A 13,483-nucleotide genomic window follows, 5' to 3' on the forward strand; every position below is an offset into this window, starting at 1 on the left:
TGTTTTTACAGCCGAAATAACACGACTTACATTCGCTCCCCTTCCCTTCCCTGCCGCTGCGCCACGCCGTCTTCCTTTGGCGCCGACGTCACCTTCTACATTTCCAGCTATGCGATCCAGCCGCCAGCCGAAGAGGGGGAGGACCTGCTGGAGGGCTCGGACGTCGACCCGGACGACTTGGAGGAGGAGGATGACGAGGCGGAGCGGGCTGCCGCCGCCGCGCCCGGCGCCGCCCATCAGCCTCTGTACGTGCTGCCACTGTACGCCATGCTGTCGACCGAGCGGCAGGCGCAGGTAAGGCCCAGCAATGGTCCCGACCCCCGGCTCCGATCCCGGTCCCGGTCCGTCCTGAGCCCCGACCCCGACCCCGACCCCGACCCCGACCCCGACCACGACACGAACCTGAGCCCCGACCCCCGACCCAGACCCCGACCCCGACCCCGACCCCGACCCCGACCCCGACACGAACCTGAGCCCGACCCCGACCCAGACCCCGACCCCGACCCAGACCCCGACCCCGACCCCGACCGCGACCCGAACCCGAACCCGAACCCGAACCCGAACCCGAACCCGAACCCGAACCCGACCCCGACCCCGACCACGACACGAACCTGAGCCCGACCCCGACCCCGACCCCGACCCGACCCGACCCGAACCCGAACCCGAACCCGAACCCGAACCCGAACCCGAACCCGACCCCGACCCCGACCCCGACCCCCGACCCCCGACCCGAGCCCGAGCCCGAGCCCGACGCCGAACCCGAACCCAGACCCGAACCCGAACCCGAGCTCGAACCCGAACCCGAACCCGACCCCCGACCCCCGACCCCCGACCCCAACCCCGACCCCCGACCCCGACCCACCCGACCCCGACCCCGACCTCTACCCCGACCTACCCGACCCGATCTCTACCTCTACCCCGACCCTAACCACGACCGCGACCCCAACTCGACGGGGGGTTAGCAATCGAGCGACCGGCGAGGGCGAAACCAGCAGTCATGGCTGGACGGAAACGTAGAATAGAAGTGTCTGGAGAATGGGGTGGAGAGGATGAGTATTGAGTGGTACAGACATCCCCCCGCCTCAAACCTCTTGGACCTGGCGAATATCGGGGAGGAATATTACCTTCCACTCGTGCCCGAAGATGGCCTCAACGTAAGAGCGCACTCTGAACAAGGGTGCCGGGTTCGATTGCCGCGGTGTCCACCCTTCTTGTTCACCCTTCTTGGTGAGAGGCAGACGGTGCCATTTATCCTCAGCCGCTGAGTGAGTGGTGAAGCCCCAATGGCACACATATTCTGATCAGGGCAAAATTAAGCAGCAAAGTGGTGTGAATGAATGTTTTGTACTTTACTATTAAGCAAGGCGATCATTCGCCAGTTTTTGTGTTTCCATTCGAAAACTGACCTCGGCATGTCTGTGTCCAGCATCCGCCGTTCCCCCTCCCCCCCCCCCCCCCCCCCGCTAAGTCTGGAGTTGGAGTGTCACGCTCGGCGGTGTGCTCGCCGCTGCGCAGGTGTTCCAGCCCCCGCCGGCGGGCACCCGACTGTGCGTGGTGGCCACCAACGTGGCTGAGACCTCGCTCACCATCCCCGGCATTAAGTACGTGGTCGACACGGGCAAGGTCAAGCAGAAACTCTACGAGAAGACCACGGGCGTGTCGGCCTTCCAGGTCAGCCGCTGTGCGATACCCGTCACCCCAAGACCCGAAAACAGCGGGAATGGCTCGCCTTGGCTGCTGTGAGGCTGGATGTCTCACTTTATAGGCGAAACAGCGTGTCGAAAAGTGGGAGTGCCAAAACCCAGCTCGCGGTCGTTTCTTGTCATACGTGGCCAGGGGGTTAATGTTTCCTCTTCGCGGAAAGTGGGGGCGTCATACCACCCACCGACCCCACGTTCCTACGCCTATGTCTCACTCAACAGGAGCAAGTTTCTGTCGACAATAGTCTCTGCATTTGCACTGCTAGAACGGAATATCTCCACCGCTGCGATGGCTCGCTAACACATGTGCTGTGACGTCAGCGCCCGGCTTCGCCAGGTGATGTGGGAGTCGCAGGCTGCGGCCAATCAGCGGGCGGGCCGCGCCGGCCGCGTGGCGCCCGGCCACTGCTACCGGCTCTTCTCGTCGGCGCTCTTCAATGACGAGATGGAGCGGTTCGCGCGCCCCGAGATCCAGCGCAAGCCCGTCGAGGACGTGCTGCTCCAGATGAAGGCCATGCACGTGGACCGCGTGACCAACTTCCCGTTCCCGACGCCGCCAGACGCGGCGCAGCTGCGGGCCGCCGAGGAGCGGCTCCTGCAGCTGGGCGCCCTGGAGAGGCCGGAGACGGGTCAGTGGTGGACTGTGAGGCAGTGGGCGGTCCTGAAGAGGCCTGATACAAGTCAGTGGTGGAGGACAGGCAGTGGGGGTCCTGGAGAGGCCGGAGACGGGTCAGTGGTGGACGGGGAGGTGGTGGGGGGTCCTGGAGAGGCCGGAGACGGGTCAGTGGTGGACTGGGAGGCAGTGGGGGTCCTGGAGAGGCTGGAGACGGGTCATTGGTGGACGGGGAGGTAGTGGGTGTCCTGGGGCGGGCAGAGACGCGTCACTGGTGGACGGGAAGGCATTGGGGGTCCTGGAGAGGCTGGAGACAGGTCATTGGTGGGTCTTAGCTTGTGGAGGACGAAATCTGTTGTTTTCCTTTGAGGTTGCGGCGGGAGGCCCGCTTCAGTGCTAGCGGAAGTACACCAAGAGCAGCTAACTTTAGTGGTGATCGACACCCAGTAGGTTACCGTACCGCTTAGCGTTCTGCCAGCATCAACGCCTGCTCCACCAGCTGAGCCGCTCGCCACTGGCAGATGTCCGGCATGCCAACCTGGCTGTCCCCCTCCTTCAACTGGACTTAGTTTGCCCAGCAGAGACCCATCTGACCTCGTCTGATCGAACGTGGGTGGGCCGGTGGGGCCTCCCCTGACCACCGCCCCCCCCCCCCCCCCCGTCAGACGCGGGCGGCGCTGCAGACGCAGAGACACACGTGACGCCGCTGGGCCGCGCCATGTCCTGCTTCCCCGTGTCGGCTCGCTTCGCCAAGATGCTGGTGCTCTCTGAGCAGCACGGTCTGCTGCCTTTCACCGTCTGCCTGGTGGCCGCGCTCACTGTGCAGGAGGTGCTGCTGGAGAACCCGCTGACCGCCGGCGACAGCGACAAGGTGGGTGGGACTACTCCCGGACCGCCCTCAGCGTGGACGGTGCGGGGTACGGCCGTCCGGCCGGACTTGAACCTCCGACACATAGTGGCTTTGGCCACGCGACAGACCGTGGGTCGTAGATTTTACATCTGGTTCATGAGGTGTGTGTGGAGCTGGATTCGGCACACGCGCGAGATGATTCGCGGTGGAAGTTTAGCTCTGCCGCGGCCTGTAGAACGCGTGGGTGAAGAGCTGCGTGTTCGTGTTTTGACACATGACCTGTGACGGCTTTCTCAGTGTGTGCAATCTATTGTCAACAGGCCAAACAGCTGTGGGGCGAGTGGATGACGCTGCGCCGCTCGTGGGCCGGCACCGGTGACTCTCTGCTGCTGGGCGACTCCATGGTGCTCATCAGAGCCGTCGGCGCCGCCGAGTACAGCGGCTGTACCCCGGGTGAGGTCCGGCACAGCGTACTCCAGCACAGTGTACAGTGCAGCGCACAGCGTACTCGCACTCCAGATAAGGTCCGGTAGAGCTGCTGCACGCCAGATGAGGTCTGAGACAGAGCTGCTGTACCCGGGGCGAAGTTTGGGAGAGATGCACTCTTGCCAACTGTATTGCGCTATTTTAAGAAGGCCCCGGTCTGCTATCGGCACCATGACGTCACTCGTACGGTCCGTGACGCCTGCCCTGGCGCTAACCTGTGTCGCCGTTGTCTGTCAAGTCATCTGGTGACGGTGCTGACACTGTCTTGAATGCCCTGTTGCCAGCGGCGGCTGTTGCCGGCGGCGAGTGACGCCCGTCATGACGCCGCTGGCCTTGTCTCCTCAGAGTTCTGCCAGCGGTACGGGCTGCGGCTCAAGGCCATGAAGGAGATCCGGAAGCTGCGCGTCCAGCTGACCAATCAGATCAACCTGGTGGTGCCGTCGGCGGCGGCGGCGGTGGACCCGCGCCAGCCGCCGCCCTCCGAGCCGCAGTGCCGCCTGCTGCGCCAGGTGCTGCTGGCCGGCCTGCCCGACCACGTGGCGCGCCGCGTCGAGCCGGACGAGATCAAGAACGCCGAGGACCGGCCCAAGTGGAAGGGCGCCTACAGGTGGGCCCGCGGCGCTCGCCCCGCGCGCCGGGCCGGCGAGACGAGACCTCGCGGGGTCGCGGCCCGCCAAGTGGTCCCGGCTTACCGCTGTGCCGCTTCTTTTTCCATGTTTACAAGCCGTGCATATTTGCCTTCGTATGTTCGTCTGAAGCGGCGGCACAGGCTTAACTCCAGACATGATTTTATCATACTGTTGCAACGGTCCTCGTAAGCATCCCGCCAGCGTATGTGAATGTTCTTGTGTTGTGGACGTTTGTGGGGTGAGTTCTCTATCAACATTTGTTTCTGATCGTCGCTGAAAAATTGCCGGATGCATTCCGTGACGCAGCCCTCGATATGTGCTCCGGCAGGTGTACGTCCATCGAAGAACCGGTGTTCTTGCATCGTGGCTCTGTTCTGAAGCGCGAAGCGCCACAGTTTGTCGTGTACCAGGAGATCTACGAGACAAATAAGCTCTACATGAGGGGTACGGTAGTGCTACATCAGGCAGCTTGATCCTTTTAATTTAGCTCTTTTGCCTTTCCTCCTGCTAGCGCTCCAAGTTGTCCCGTCTTGGTCTGCGTGATGATAGGATAATGTTATATCTGTATTTTATATATATATATATATATATATATATATATATATATATATATATATATATATATATATATATATATATATGGAATGGGACGTGCCGCTGGGTTTCAATTTCAACTCGCTCGGCGCGCGGGCTGGCCTGACTCCAACCGAGCTCGGCATCAGTGTCGAGTGGGCGGAGGTCTCGGGGGTTGCTCTGTCTCCACGCGCCGCCGACTCACCCGCCGCCGTGCCGCAGGTGTAACCGCCATCGAGCCCGAGTGGCTAGCCACGCTGTGCCCGGGCCAGTGCACGCTCAGCAAGCCGCTGCAGGAGCCGCCGCCCGACTACGACCCCGTGTCGGGCCGCGTGCGCTGCCACGTGAACGCCACGTTCGGTGAGTGTCGGCGCAGTGCTGTCCTGTCGGGGCCGGCCTGATCCGCCGTGATCCGGTAATGTGTCCAGATGCTTGTTCGCGATCCGGGCGGCGGGCGCGCCGGCCGGCTCCGAGGGCCGGCTCCGAGGGCCGCGGCCGGCGATGTCCGGCGACATTTGGACAATTCCAGAAAAGCCAGCTCGACACGCTGACGCAGAACGGTGGTCGGGACGTGACATGAATTCGGTGACAGTGACTTCGGCTGACGCCGACGACTGTGCGTGACGTCGGTGGCTTTCGTTCGCATCGATGACCGTTTGTACGGGTGTCCGCTGATGACCACCAATGTGGTCATAGCGCCTGAGACGGCGTGTCTGACGAGTTCAGACAGCGCTGATGACGCGGGCCATGGCTGCCGACGGTGCCGGTGACTGCTTCCGGTGCTGACTGGTTGTGGCTGCCAATGACCGTGACGTTGTGACCGTAACGACCGCCGCCGACCGGCTGCGGAGAGCTGACGCTGGTCTGACGCCGCGCTGCCGTGCAGGTCGGGCGGTGTGGCCCCTACCGCCGGTCGAAGCCGAGTACCCGGCCGGCCTGGACCGGTACCGGCTGTTTGCCGTCCACCTGCTGCAGGGCCACGTGTGCCCGTCGCTGCTCGAGTTTGTCAAGGTGCTGCTGGCACCCCCGGCCACCATGACAAAGAGTTGGGCCAGGTATGTACGGGTCGGCAGTCGCCTGCCTCTGCTGAGGGCCTAGTTTCGAATGGGCATCGGACTCTGCGTGGGGAGAGTTAATCGTCCGATGACAGGCGGATTTCACACGGTCAGCGGCCCACGTGACAAAGCAAGCATCTGATCGGGCGGCGAACACAGATTGTGGCCATGCCCGGGGGGAGGAGGGGAACGGTTGAGCCGCGCTCGGACCGCGGCGCCCTCGGTGTCCGGTGCCACTCCATCACGGCCCGGCCAGCGGGAGCCGTTCCGCGGGCCGTCAGTCGGCCGGCGGCGCGCGATAACATTGCTGCAGCGGCCGGCGTCGGCGCGTGACCGGCCTCACCAAGGCCGGCTTGACGCTCTTTCTACGCGGTGATCGGCGGCCGCCAGTGCCGGCGCTCGAGCCCCGCCGGATGTTCCGCTTGTGGGCGGCCCCGGGACGCACGGGTGACGAGCGGTGCTGCGTAGGCATCGGTCGGGCGCATCCGACTCCCGGTTGGGATGAGTCTGCAGGTCGCTTACGGAGGATGGTGTCCTCTGAGGTTGCGTCCCCAGAGTGTCAGCTGAATGCACGTCGATATGGAGGTTCAGCGCGACTCTGTACGATGGCCGGGACAGCGATCTGCACACTCGAGACACCGTGACAAACTTGTGTAATGCACCGCATTCCATGTCCCGCCCAGCATCTCTGACACTCCGAAAGTTGCAAAATATCAAACTTAAATGCAAGTAAGAGTGCTGCTCAATTTGCACTTGCGCTGGCCCCCAAGTGTGTGCGACATCGCGCAACATGACATTATACATAGTTGATAATGGAGGTGTATATTATGGTTAATGTAGAAAAAGTTCAGAAGTGTGATTTGAATAACATATGTTTTACATTACGTCAGGTTTGTCATTGCATTACATGTCCGTGTATTATTTTATTCCCGAGCAGAAAGGTAGTCGGCACACGTCTACGTCGTCAGTCCACTTGCCGCAAAAAATGCCACTGTTATGGAGGTCCACGCCATGGACCAGCTGTGATTCGAGCTGTACTGGGTACGTCAGCAACATCATGGTTTCGAACTGGTAAATCAGGCTACAGATCAGCGCAGTACGCGGACGCGCACGCGCGATGTCTGTTCGTGCACGAGGTGAACGGACAGACCCGAGCGGATCACGCGGCAGGCGGGTGCGATCCGTGCCCAGCCTGTGTGCGACCGTCACGCTCGAACCTGTGTATCGTCAGGCTGCACCCGCGCACTGACAGCTTCCTGAAGACACTGGTCGCAGAGACGTGCGACAACCGCGACCGCCTGCTCGAGGTGTGGCGGAGCAGGCCTCAGTGTAAGTCGGGCTCAGCTGTGAGCCGCGGCGCCAGTCCAGTGTTCAGCTGTTGCCATAAGTAACGCTCGGAGTTGGCTCCATTTGCTCCGGTTCAGATTCCGAATGGAGTCCGTCCAAGTAAATCAGACGCCAATCCGCTGCTACCAATCACCTTTGCTGCCACCATTGTACAGCGTACAATGATCAGTGATCAGCACCGTCAGAGCACTCCCTTTTCTAGTTCGAAGTGAACGGAGCGTGCATGGGTCAATGTTCCCTAAGGATAGGCATTGATTCTGTCAGCCATCGTTGTGCCGTGAGGTGCCTACACGTCTGTTCCCAGCCTGATGACATGCTCGATCGTTTCCTTCAGTGTCAGATGTCGTGGGTCCAGAGACTTACTAGAACTTCGGTTCCATTCTGCTTGCCATTCGTCTTAGCTTTTTCTTCTTAACGATCAAATTGCTTATGACGTTATCGATTAAACTTGTATTGTTATCATGCAAAATATCAAGTATAAACGGGTTACGTACAATGATGGATTGTCCTTTGCAAATGTATGATGTAATGTAATTTGTGATGCGTTACTAGGTCAACCAGCCTCTGGTATATTGCTGGTTGAATTTTGTCAGGTTTGACATCAATTGGTGTGTTTCAGATCTGCTTTCTGCCTACAAGGAGTGGGTCCCAGAAGTCCTGCATGAGAAGCTTGACAAGATGTGGCCGCCATGTGCGAAGTCTCCAGAGCTGTGATGATAAGGGGCTTTTGGCAAATGTACGCCACATTGCGAAGAATGCTGGTGCATGTTGTCTCTATGAGATATCATTGTTGATCGGTGAGGAGGAGACATTTCATGAGATGCTCCCAGCAACCAATGCTATAACGGTGGCGCATGGTTTTCTGAGTGTTCTGCCGTGTCATCTCATTTTGTTAAAATAGAGTTAACAAAATATTTTGCCTAGATCCTGTGTATGGTCGAGGTCCAACTGAAACAAAAAAAGTAAAAAAAAGAAAACAATACCACTAGCGCGTTATTAGGCATTACAGGTTGCAGGCTAATTTTTCAAGACTATTTTCTGTTTTATCATATGTATTGTAGCATGTATGATGAGGCGCGCTCGCCGCCTTGCTGGACGCGCCTCCGCACGGCGGAACCATCCCTCCAGCTTGCCCAGGTTTGCACCAATCTTGGTAAAAATTCGGATGGGTCCTATCGTTCTGCAGCAGATTTTACAGTACTTGATCAGCACACAGCGCATGAAGTTAAATACCTCCCGACGGTTAAGGAGTGTAAGGATAGCTTGGCGGGCTTGCGGTTTTTCACTACCTTGAATTTGAACTCTGCATACTGGCAAGTGCCCGCGGCTCCAGGTGGCCGAAAAAAAACCGCAGTTAGTACGGAGGATAAGCGATGGGGATTCCTGGTTGTGCTATTCGGTGGCGAGGGCGCCCCGGCTCCTTTTCGCGCCTGATGTGGGGTGTGTTACGTGGTCTGCTGGGCAGCGGAGTGGCCGCTTACTTAGATGATATCATCGTGAGTGGGAAGACTGTCGGAGCATTTATCTCTGATGCAATCAGTCTTACATCGGCTTGGGCATGTAGGATTGACAGCGAAGCTGGAAGGTGACGCCCTGTCGTCGCCGAATTAAGCTCCTGGGACACCTTGCATCGACCTTTGGACTGGAGTCCGTACTTGACAAGGTAAAGATAATCAAAAACTGGACTCGACGGGAAATAAGTAACAAGGTTCATCGAGTTATTGACGTTACTACAGCGACCTTGTACCGGACCTGCAGCTTCTAGCCACGGCTTTGCATGTGGTTTTCGGCCAGGCCTTTTGCTCGTGGAACGAACGTCAAGACCGAATGTTTGAAAGCCTTAAGGAAACTCGGTGTGAGGCGACGATTGCGAGCTGTCAAACACACCCCATTCGTCTCGTTGCGATCGGATATTGCTGAGGCATCAGAATTCATAGGTGCCAGCACGTTTGCATGAACGAATAAAAACCACCGGGGGTTCAGTTATGCTTGCATGGACGACCATCAAGTTCCCATGCTTCTCTAATAACGACTTCTCCTGGCTGAGAAAAAGACAGTTGCTTTCGAGGGAAGAGATAGCGGCGAAAGGCATACATCCCGAGAAGGCCAGAACTGTACACTGCACCGAATGATCTTCAGAATAGCGTTTTCAATATGAAGCCTCCTAGAAATGTGGACCACTCCTGGGAACCGGAGGCACGGGTTTCGGTTACCTGTATTGTATGGCTGCCTCTCGCCCTTCGTGCCAGGGTGAGTCGCAGGCGATGCCACATAGCCTCAGCGGCTGAGTGCGTCGTACAGCCCCATTAATATTCAGCAGCCCACGGGCGGCAGCACGGACGCATCAAATCGTAATGTGGAATGTCACAATATCAAAATGCAATATGCGTGCAAACAACAATACAAAGCAGAAGCCGACACGCGACGCCAAAGCAAGCAGTACAAGCGATCAATGGGACGGGCATCTGCTCAAATAAAAATCATTCAATTGAGCACGCAATCATTCCAGATCACAATCGGTGTGCAAGCTCAGCTAACACTGGCAAGCGCGCATGGTTGATTCCCTTCCAGGCGCACCGTAGGTGACGCGAGTGCAGAGCCTCACGGATCAAGCTCTATAACCACCGGCTGGGCGGCGGCCGCTGCAGCACTGGACGCTGCCACTTTCGATGGAGGCGCTGGCACAGTGCGGCCATGTGCCCGGGCCACTGACACCGCGCCGGCGTGTGACCCGCGACGATCCGAAGCGACGGCCGGACTGCGGCCCCTCGGAGGGACGACCGCGTCGCGCGCTGCCGCCGCCGGCTGCACCTTGCCCCGCTTGGCGGCCGGGCCCGCGTCGCCGGCGGTCCGCTTGGCCGGTTGGTGGGCGGCGGGCGCGGCCGGATCGGCCACCGTCATCCGCACTGGGAACTCGCCCGCCTTCGGGCCGGCCACTAGGTAGCTGATGGTACGGTACGGCGTGAAGCTGAAGTCCTCCTTCAGGTACGCCTCGGTCAGCAGGTACGCTACGACCGCCTCGGCACGCTCGCGACTCAGGACCGGCACCGGCTGGCCTGAAACACGCAGGGCGGGCGGGCCGCGGCCCAGCCAGGCCTCGATCAGCATCGGCGCCGTCAGCCGCTTGTCGGCGGCCGCCGCCTGCGCCAGCACTCTGTCCAGCGCCCGGGCGTGGCGCGTGATGTCCAGCTGAGCGGTGCCCGTCCGCCGGCAGCACACGTCGCACTGCTGCGCGCAGTCGGCCGCCGTCCAGCGCTCCTCGAAGTGATCGGCGATGAATCGCCGCCGGCAGCTGTCGGCCGCCAGACAGTAGCGCAGCATGGTGTACAGGTTGTCTAGGCCCTCGACGGCGTCCGTGAACACCATCACACTCAGCGCGAACACGTCCTGCAGCCGGAACAGGACGATGCAATCGGCCGGACGACCGTCGCGGCCCGCCCGGCCGCTCTCCTGGTAGTAGTTCTCCAGCGACTTGGACAGCGAGTGGTGGATCACAAAGCGCACGTCCGGCTTGTCGATGCCCATGCCGAAGGCGATGGTGGCTACGACCACTCTGACTCGGTCGGCGAGCCAGCGCTGATGGATGTTTGACCGTGCGGTCGGCTCCAGGCTGGCGTGGTAGGCCGCCGCCGGTATGTCGGCAGCCTGCAGCTTACGCGCGAGCTCCTCCGTGTCCTTGATGGTAGTAGTGTAGATGATGCCGGACTGGCCGCTGTACTTTGAGGAGATCAGTCTCACAATCTCCTGCACACCGTCATCCCCCTTTGCCGGCTTCGGTCGCACCTCGTAGAACAAGTTTGGCCGGTTAAAGGCCGCCTTGAACACGATCGCCTCGGGAATTTTGAGCATCTTCTGCACGTCCCGCGTCACGTGTGAGGTGGACGTGGCAGTTAGACCCATGATCGGCACGTCAGGAAACTGGTCCTTTAGGATGCCGAGGAACTTGTAGTCGGGACGGAAGTCATGACCCCATTGGCTGCAGCAGTGCACCTCGTCGATCGCCAGCCGAACGAACCGCTTCATTCTGTGCATCACCTGCAGCTTGGTCATGAACCGCTTACTCTTGGCCAGCTTCTCCGGCGTGACGTACAGCAGGCGCATGTCGGAGTCAGGGTTGACCATGGCGGCCATCACCCGGGTAACCTCCTTACGCGCGCAGCCAGCATTGAGCGTTTCGGCGGCGATGCCTCGCCGCCGCAGCGCCAGCACCTGGTCTTCCATCAGGGAGACAAGTGGTGTCACCACCAGCGTGACGCCGACCGACGCCAGCGCCGGCAGCTGGAAGCACAGGCTCTTGCCGCCGCCGGTCGGCATGATCAGCAGCACGTCGTGGCCAGACATCGAGGCATTCATGGCGGCCCGCTGGTGCGGACGGAAGCCCGACTCGATGCCGAACTTGTCGCGCAGCAGCGCCGCCAGGCGATCCGACCATGGGAATGCCTGTGTCTCCCAATCCTGGCCAGCCAACCGGGCAGTACGCCGCTCGGTCAGCTGATCCTGAATCCGCGACTGTTTCTCTGTCAGCAGGCGGCGCCATTCCTGAAGTTCAGCGATCTTGGCGTCAACTGACTGCAGCTCGCTGATCACCTCCGCCAGCTGCTGCTCAGCGGAGGACAGCGGTCGGTCCGAGCAGACCGAGCTGGCCATTGGTGCCTCAGCTTTAGTGTTCAGGCCAATGGCAACGATTCTGAAATTGTGAAAGACCAATTCTTTGAACACTGGCATTCATGTAACTGGCTAGCACAAAGCAAGCTGACTAACACAGCTCTTGAAGAACACAAAAACACCATGGAGCAAAATCACCTTGGCATGGCAGCAATACACTACCAAAAACTTCAGATGATTCCATCTAAATTTAACATAATGTATGCACACAATGCCAATGGCTCAACAAACCAGGCTGAAGTCATCATGAAGCTGATGTATATGAGTTTTGCAAAAGCATTCCATGCCTGGATGGACTCAGACAAAGCCTGCTGGTCAGAAATGTGAACTCTATAGATCCAGAGGTTTGCAAAAATATGCCAAAAGACTTTCTTGACAATATAGTCAGAATGTAGGTACCAGCAAAGAAGGCTGCAAAGATAACTGCAATTTTTAAAGACAGGTCAGGCAAATTACTGCAAGCATGACAATACCACCATTGATGTAGACATATGTGATCTAGAGAGATAATTGCATAAGATTGCTGAGCAGCATAAGCAATGTCTCAAACTTTGTCTCAATTTAAGAACTCATAAATTAAATGTTACAAGTACAATACAGGTAATTCCAATAGCCAGTTAATGACTGAGAAACTAAGTTAAGTTAATCAGGTGGGGCCACAATAATTTTCTCACAGCAGCTGAAATATTCCACAAGTGCTGCACAAAGGCATAAGTGCTTTCATGCCTGTTAAAACCAAACATTCTGGTTTAAATTGTTTCCTATTACTATGACAAACATGCATTTAATCTTTTCCAGAACAGTGGGAAAAGTATTGGGAGAGTCTGAAAACGGAATTGTCTCTTTGATAGCTGTTGCACAACACAACCCAAGAGGACTGTGTCACACTGATAAAGCAGCCTAACCCAAGCACATCAAAGTGACATGCCCACATCATGAGCAGAACATCGCTAGATGCTTCTTTACAGCAATCGTATATCTAATGATAACACCTAACCAAAGGTGACCCAGCAAAGGTTCTTTCAATTTCACAACTGGCGCCTGAATTGGTTGACATTACTACATGTGTCCCCTAAACCAATCCTAACTCAAACCTAGCATATTTTTGTATAAGTCCTGCCGCATCGCATGTTGTTGAAATGCCCAAGACCTAAACAAAAGCCTTCGATATAACCAAGGCTACCCAGCAGGCATGATACAAATGTGTGTGTGTGTGTGTGTTATTGGGCTTTACGACGCACTCAGCTGCTGAGGCTATATGGCGTCGCCTGCCTATCACCCTAACAGGAAGGGCGGGCGCCGCGGGGAATCGAACCCCGTACCATACGATAAAAAGCAATCGCTCAGAGCGTCATGGATGAAGGAAACAGGCCAGAATTGTCATAAACCCATGAGCTACAAATTGTGCTCTTCAAGCACATCGCAAATACTGACTAAAAAATTAAAAATATTTTGAGGAAGACTTCAAAATAAGTTGAGTTCTACTTTTTTATTCGTCTAATTAAATGTGTTTCCCAGTTGCGTTTGGTGCTTATGCTACCACCAGAGTGCAGCATATGCGATGC

The 13,483-nt window shown here is 57.9% G+C and overlaps 2 protein-coding genes across 2 annotated transcripts; one reads left to right on the forward strand and one right to left on the reverse strand.

The window, feature by feature from the left end:
* Window positions 1–107: 107 nt before the first annotated feature.
* kz (putative ATP-dependent RNA helicase kurz) lies at window positions 108–8,167 on the forward strand (the record flags this gene model as incomplete). Its single annotated transcript, XM_037236628.1, is given in 11 exon segments — window positions 108–294; window positions 1,516–1,671; window positions 2,038–2,329; window positions 2,979–3,184; window positions 3,484–3,616; window positions 3,995–4,256; window positions 4,607–4,722; window positions 5,074–5,211; window positions 5,738–5,906; window positions 7,138–7,235; window positions 7,873–8,167. Coding segments are annotated over 11 exon segments (1,852 nt in total), but the record flags the coding sequence as incomplete, so codon positions are not given.
* An 874-nt stretch (window positions 8,168–9,041) lies between these two features.
* On the reverse strand, window positions 9,042–13,191 carry LOC119112441 (ATP-dependent DNA helicase Q1). Its single transcript, XM_037236629.1, has 2 exons — window positions 13,160–13,191; window positions 9,042–11,940 (listed from the first exon to the last, which is right to left on the reverse strand). Exon 2 carries the CDS (start codon window positions 11,898–11,900, stop codon window positions 9,855–9,857), a length of 2,046 nt encoding a protein of 681 aa, XP_037092524.1. The 5' UTR covers window positions 11,901–11,940; window positions 13,160–13,191; the 3' UTR covers window positions 9,042–9,854.
* Window positions 13,192–13,483: the final 292 nt, after the last annotated feature.

The sequence above is a fragment of the Pollicipes pollicipes genome, unplaced genomic scaffold (genome assembly GCF_011947565.3).
Source record: "Pollicipes pollicipes isolate AB1234 unplaced genomic scaffold, Ppol_2.1 Scaffold_7261;HRSCAF=8764_pilon_pilon_pilon, whole genome shotgun sequence".
NCBI classification, from domain to species: Eukaryota; Metazoa; Arthropoda; class Thecostraca; order Pollicipedomorpha; family Pollicipedidae; genus Pollicipes; species Pollicipes pollicipes.

What these genes read in the sequence shown, in the direction of transcription:
- LOC119112441 (XM_037236629.1), bottom strand. Translation starts at nt 11,900, where the DNA reads ATGGCCAGCTCGGTCTGCTCGGACCGACCGCTGTCCTCCGCTGAGCAG.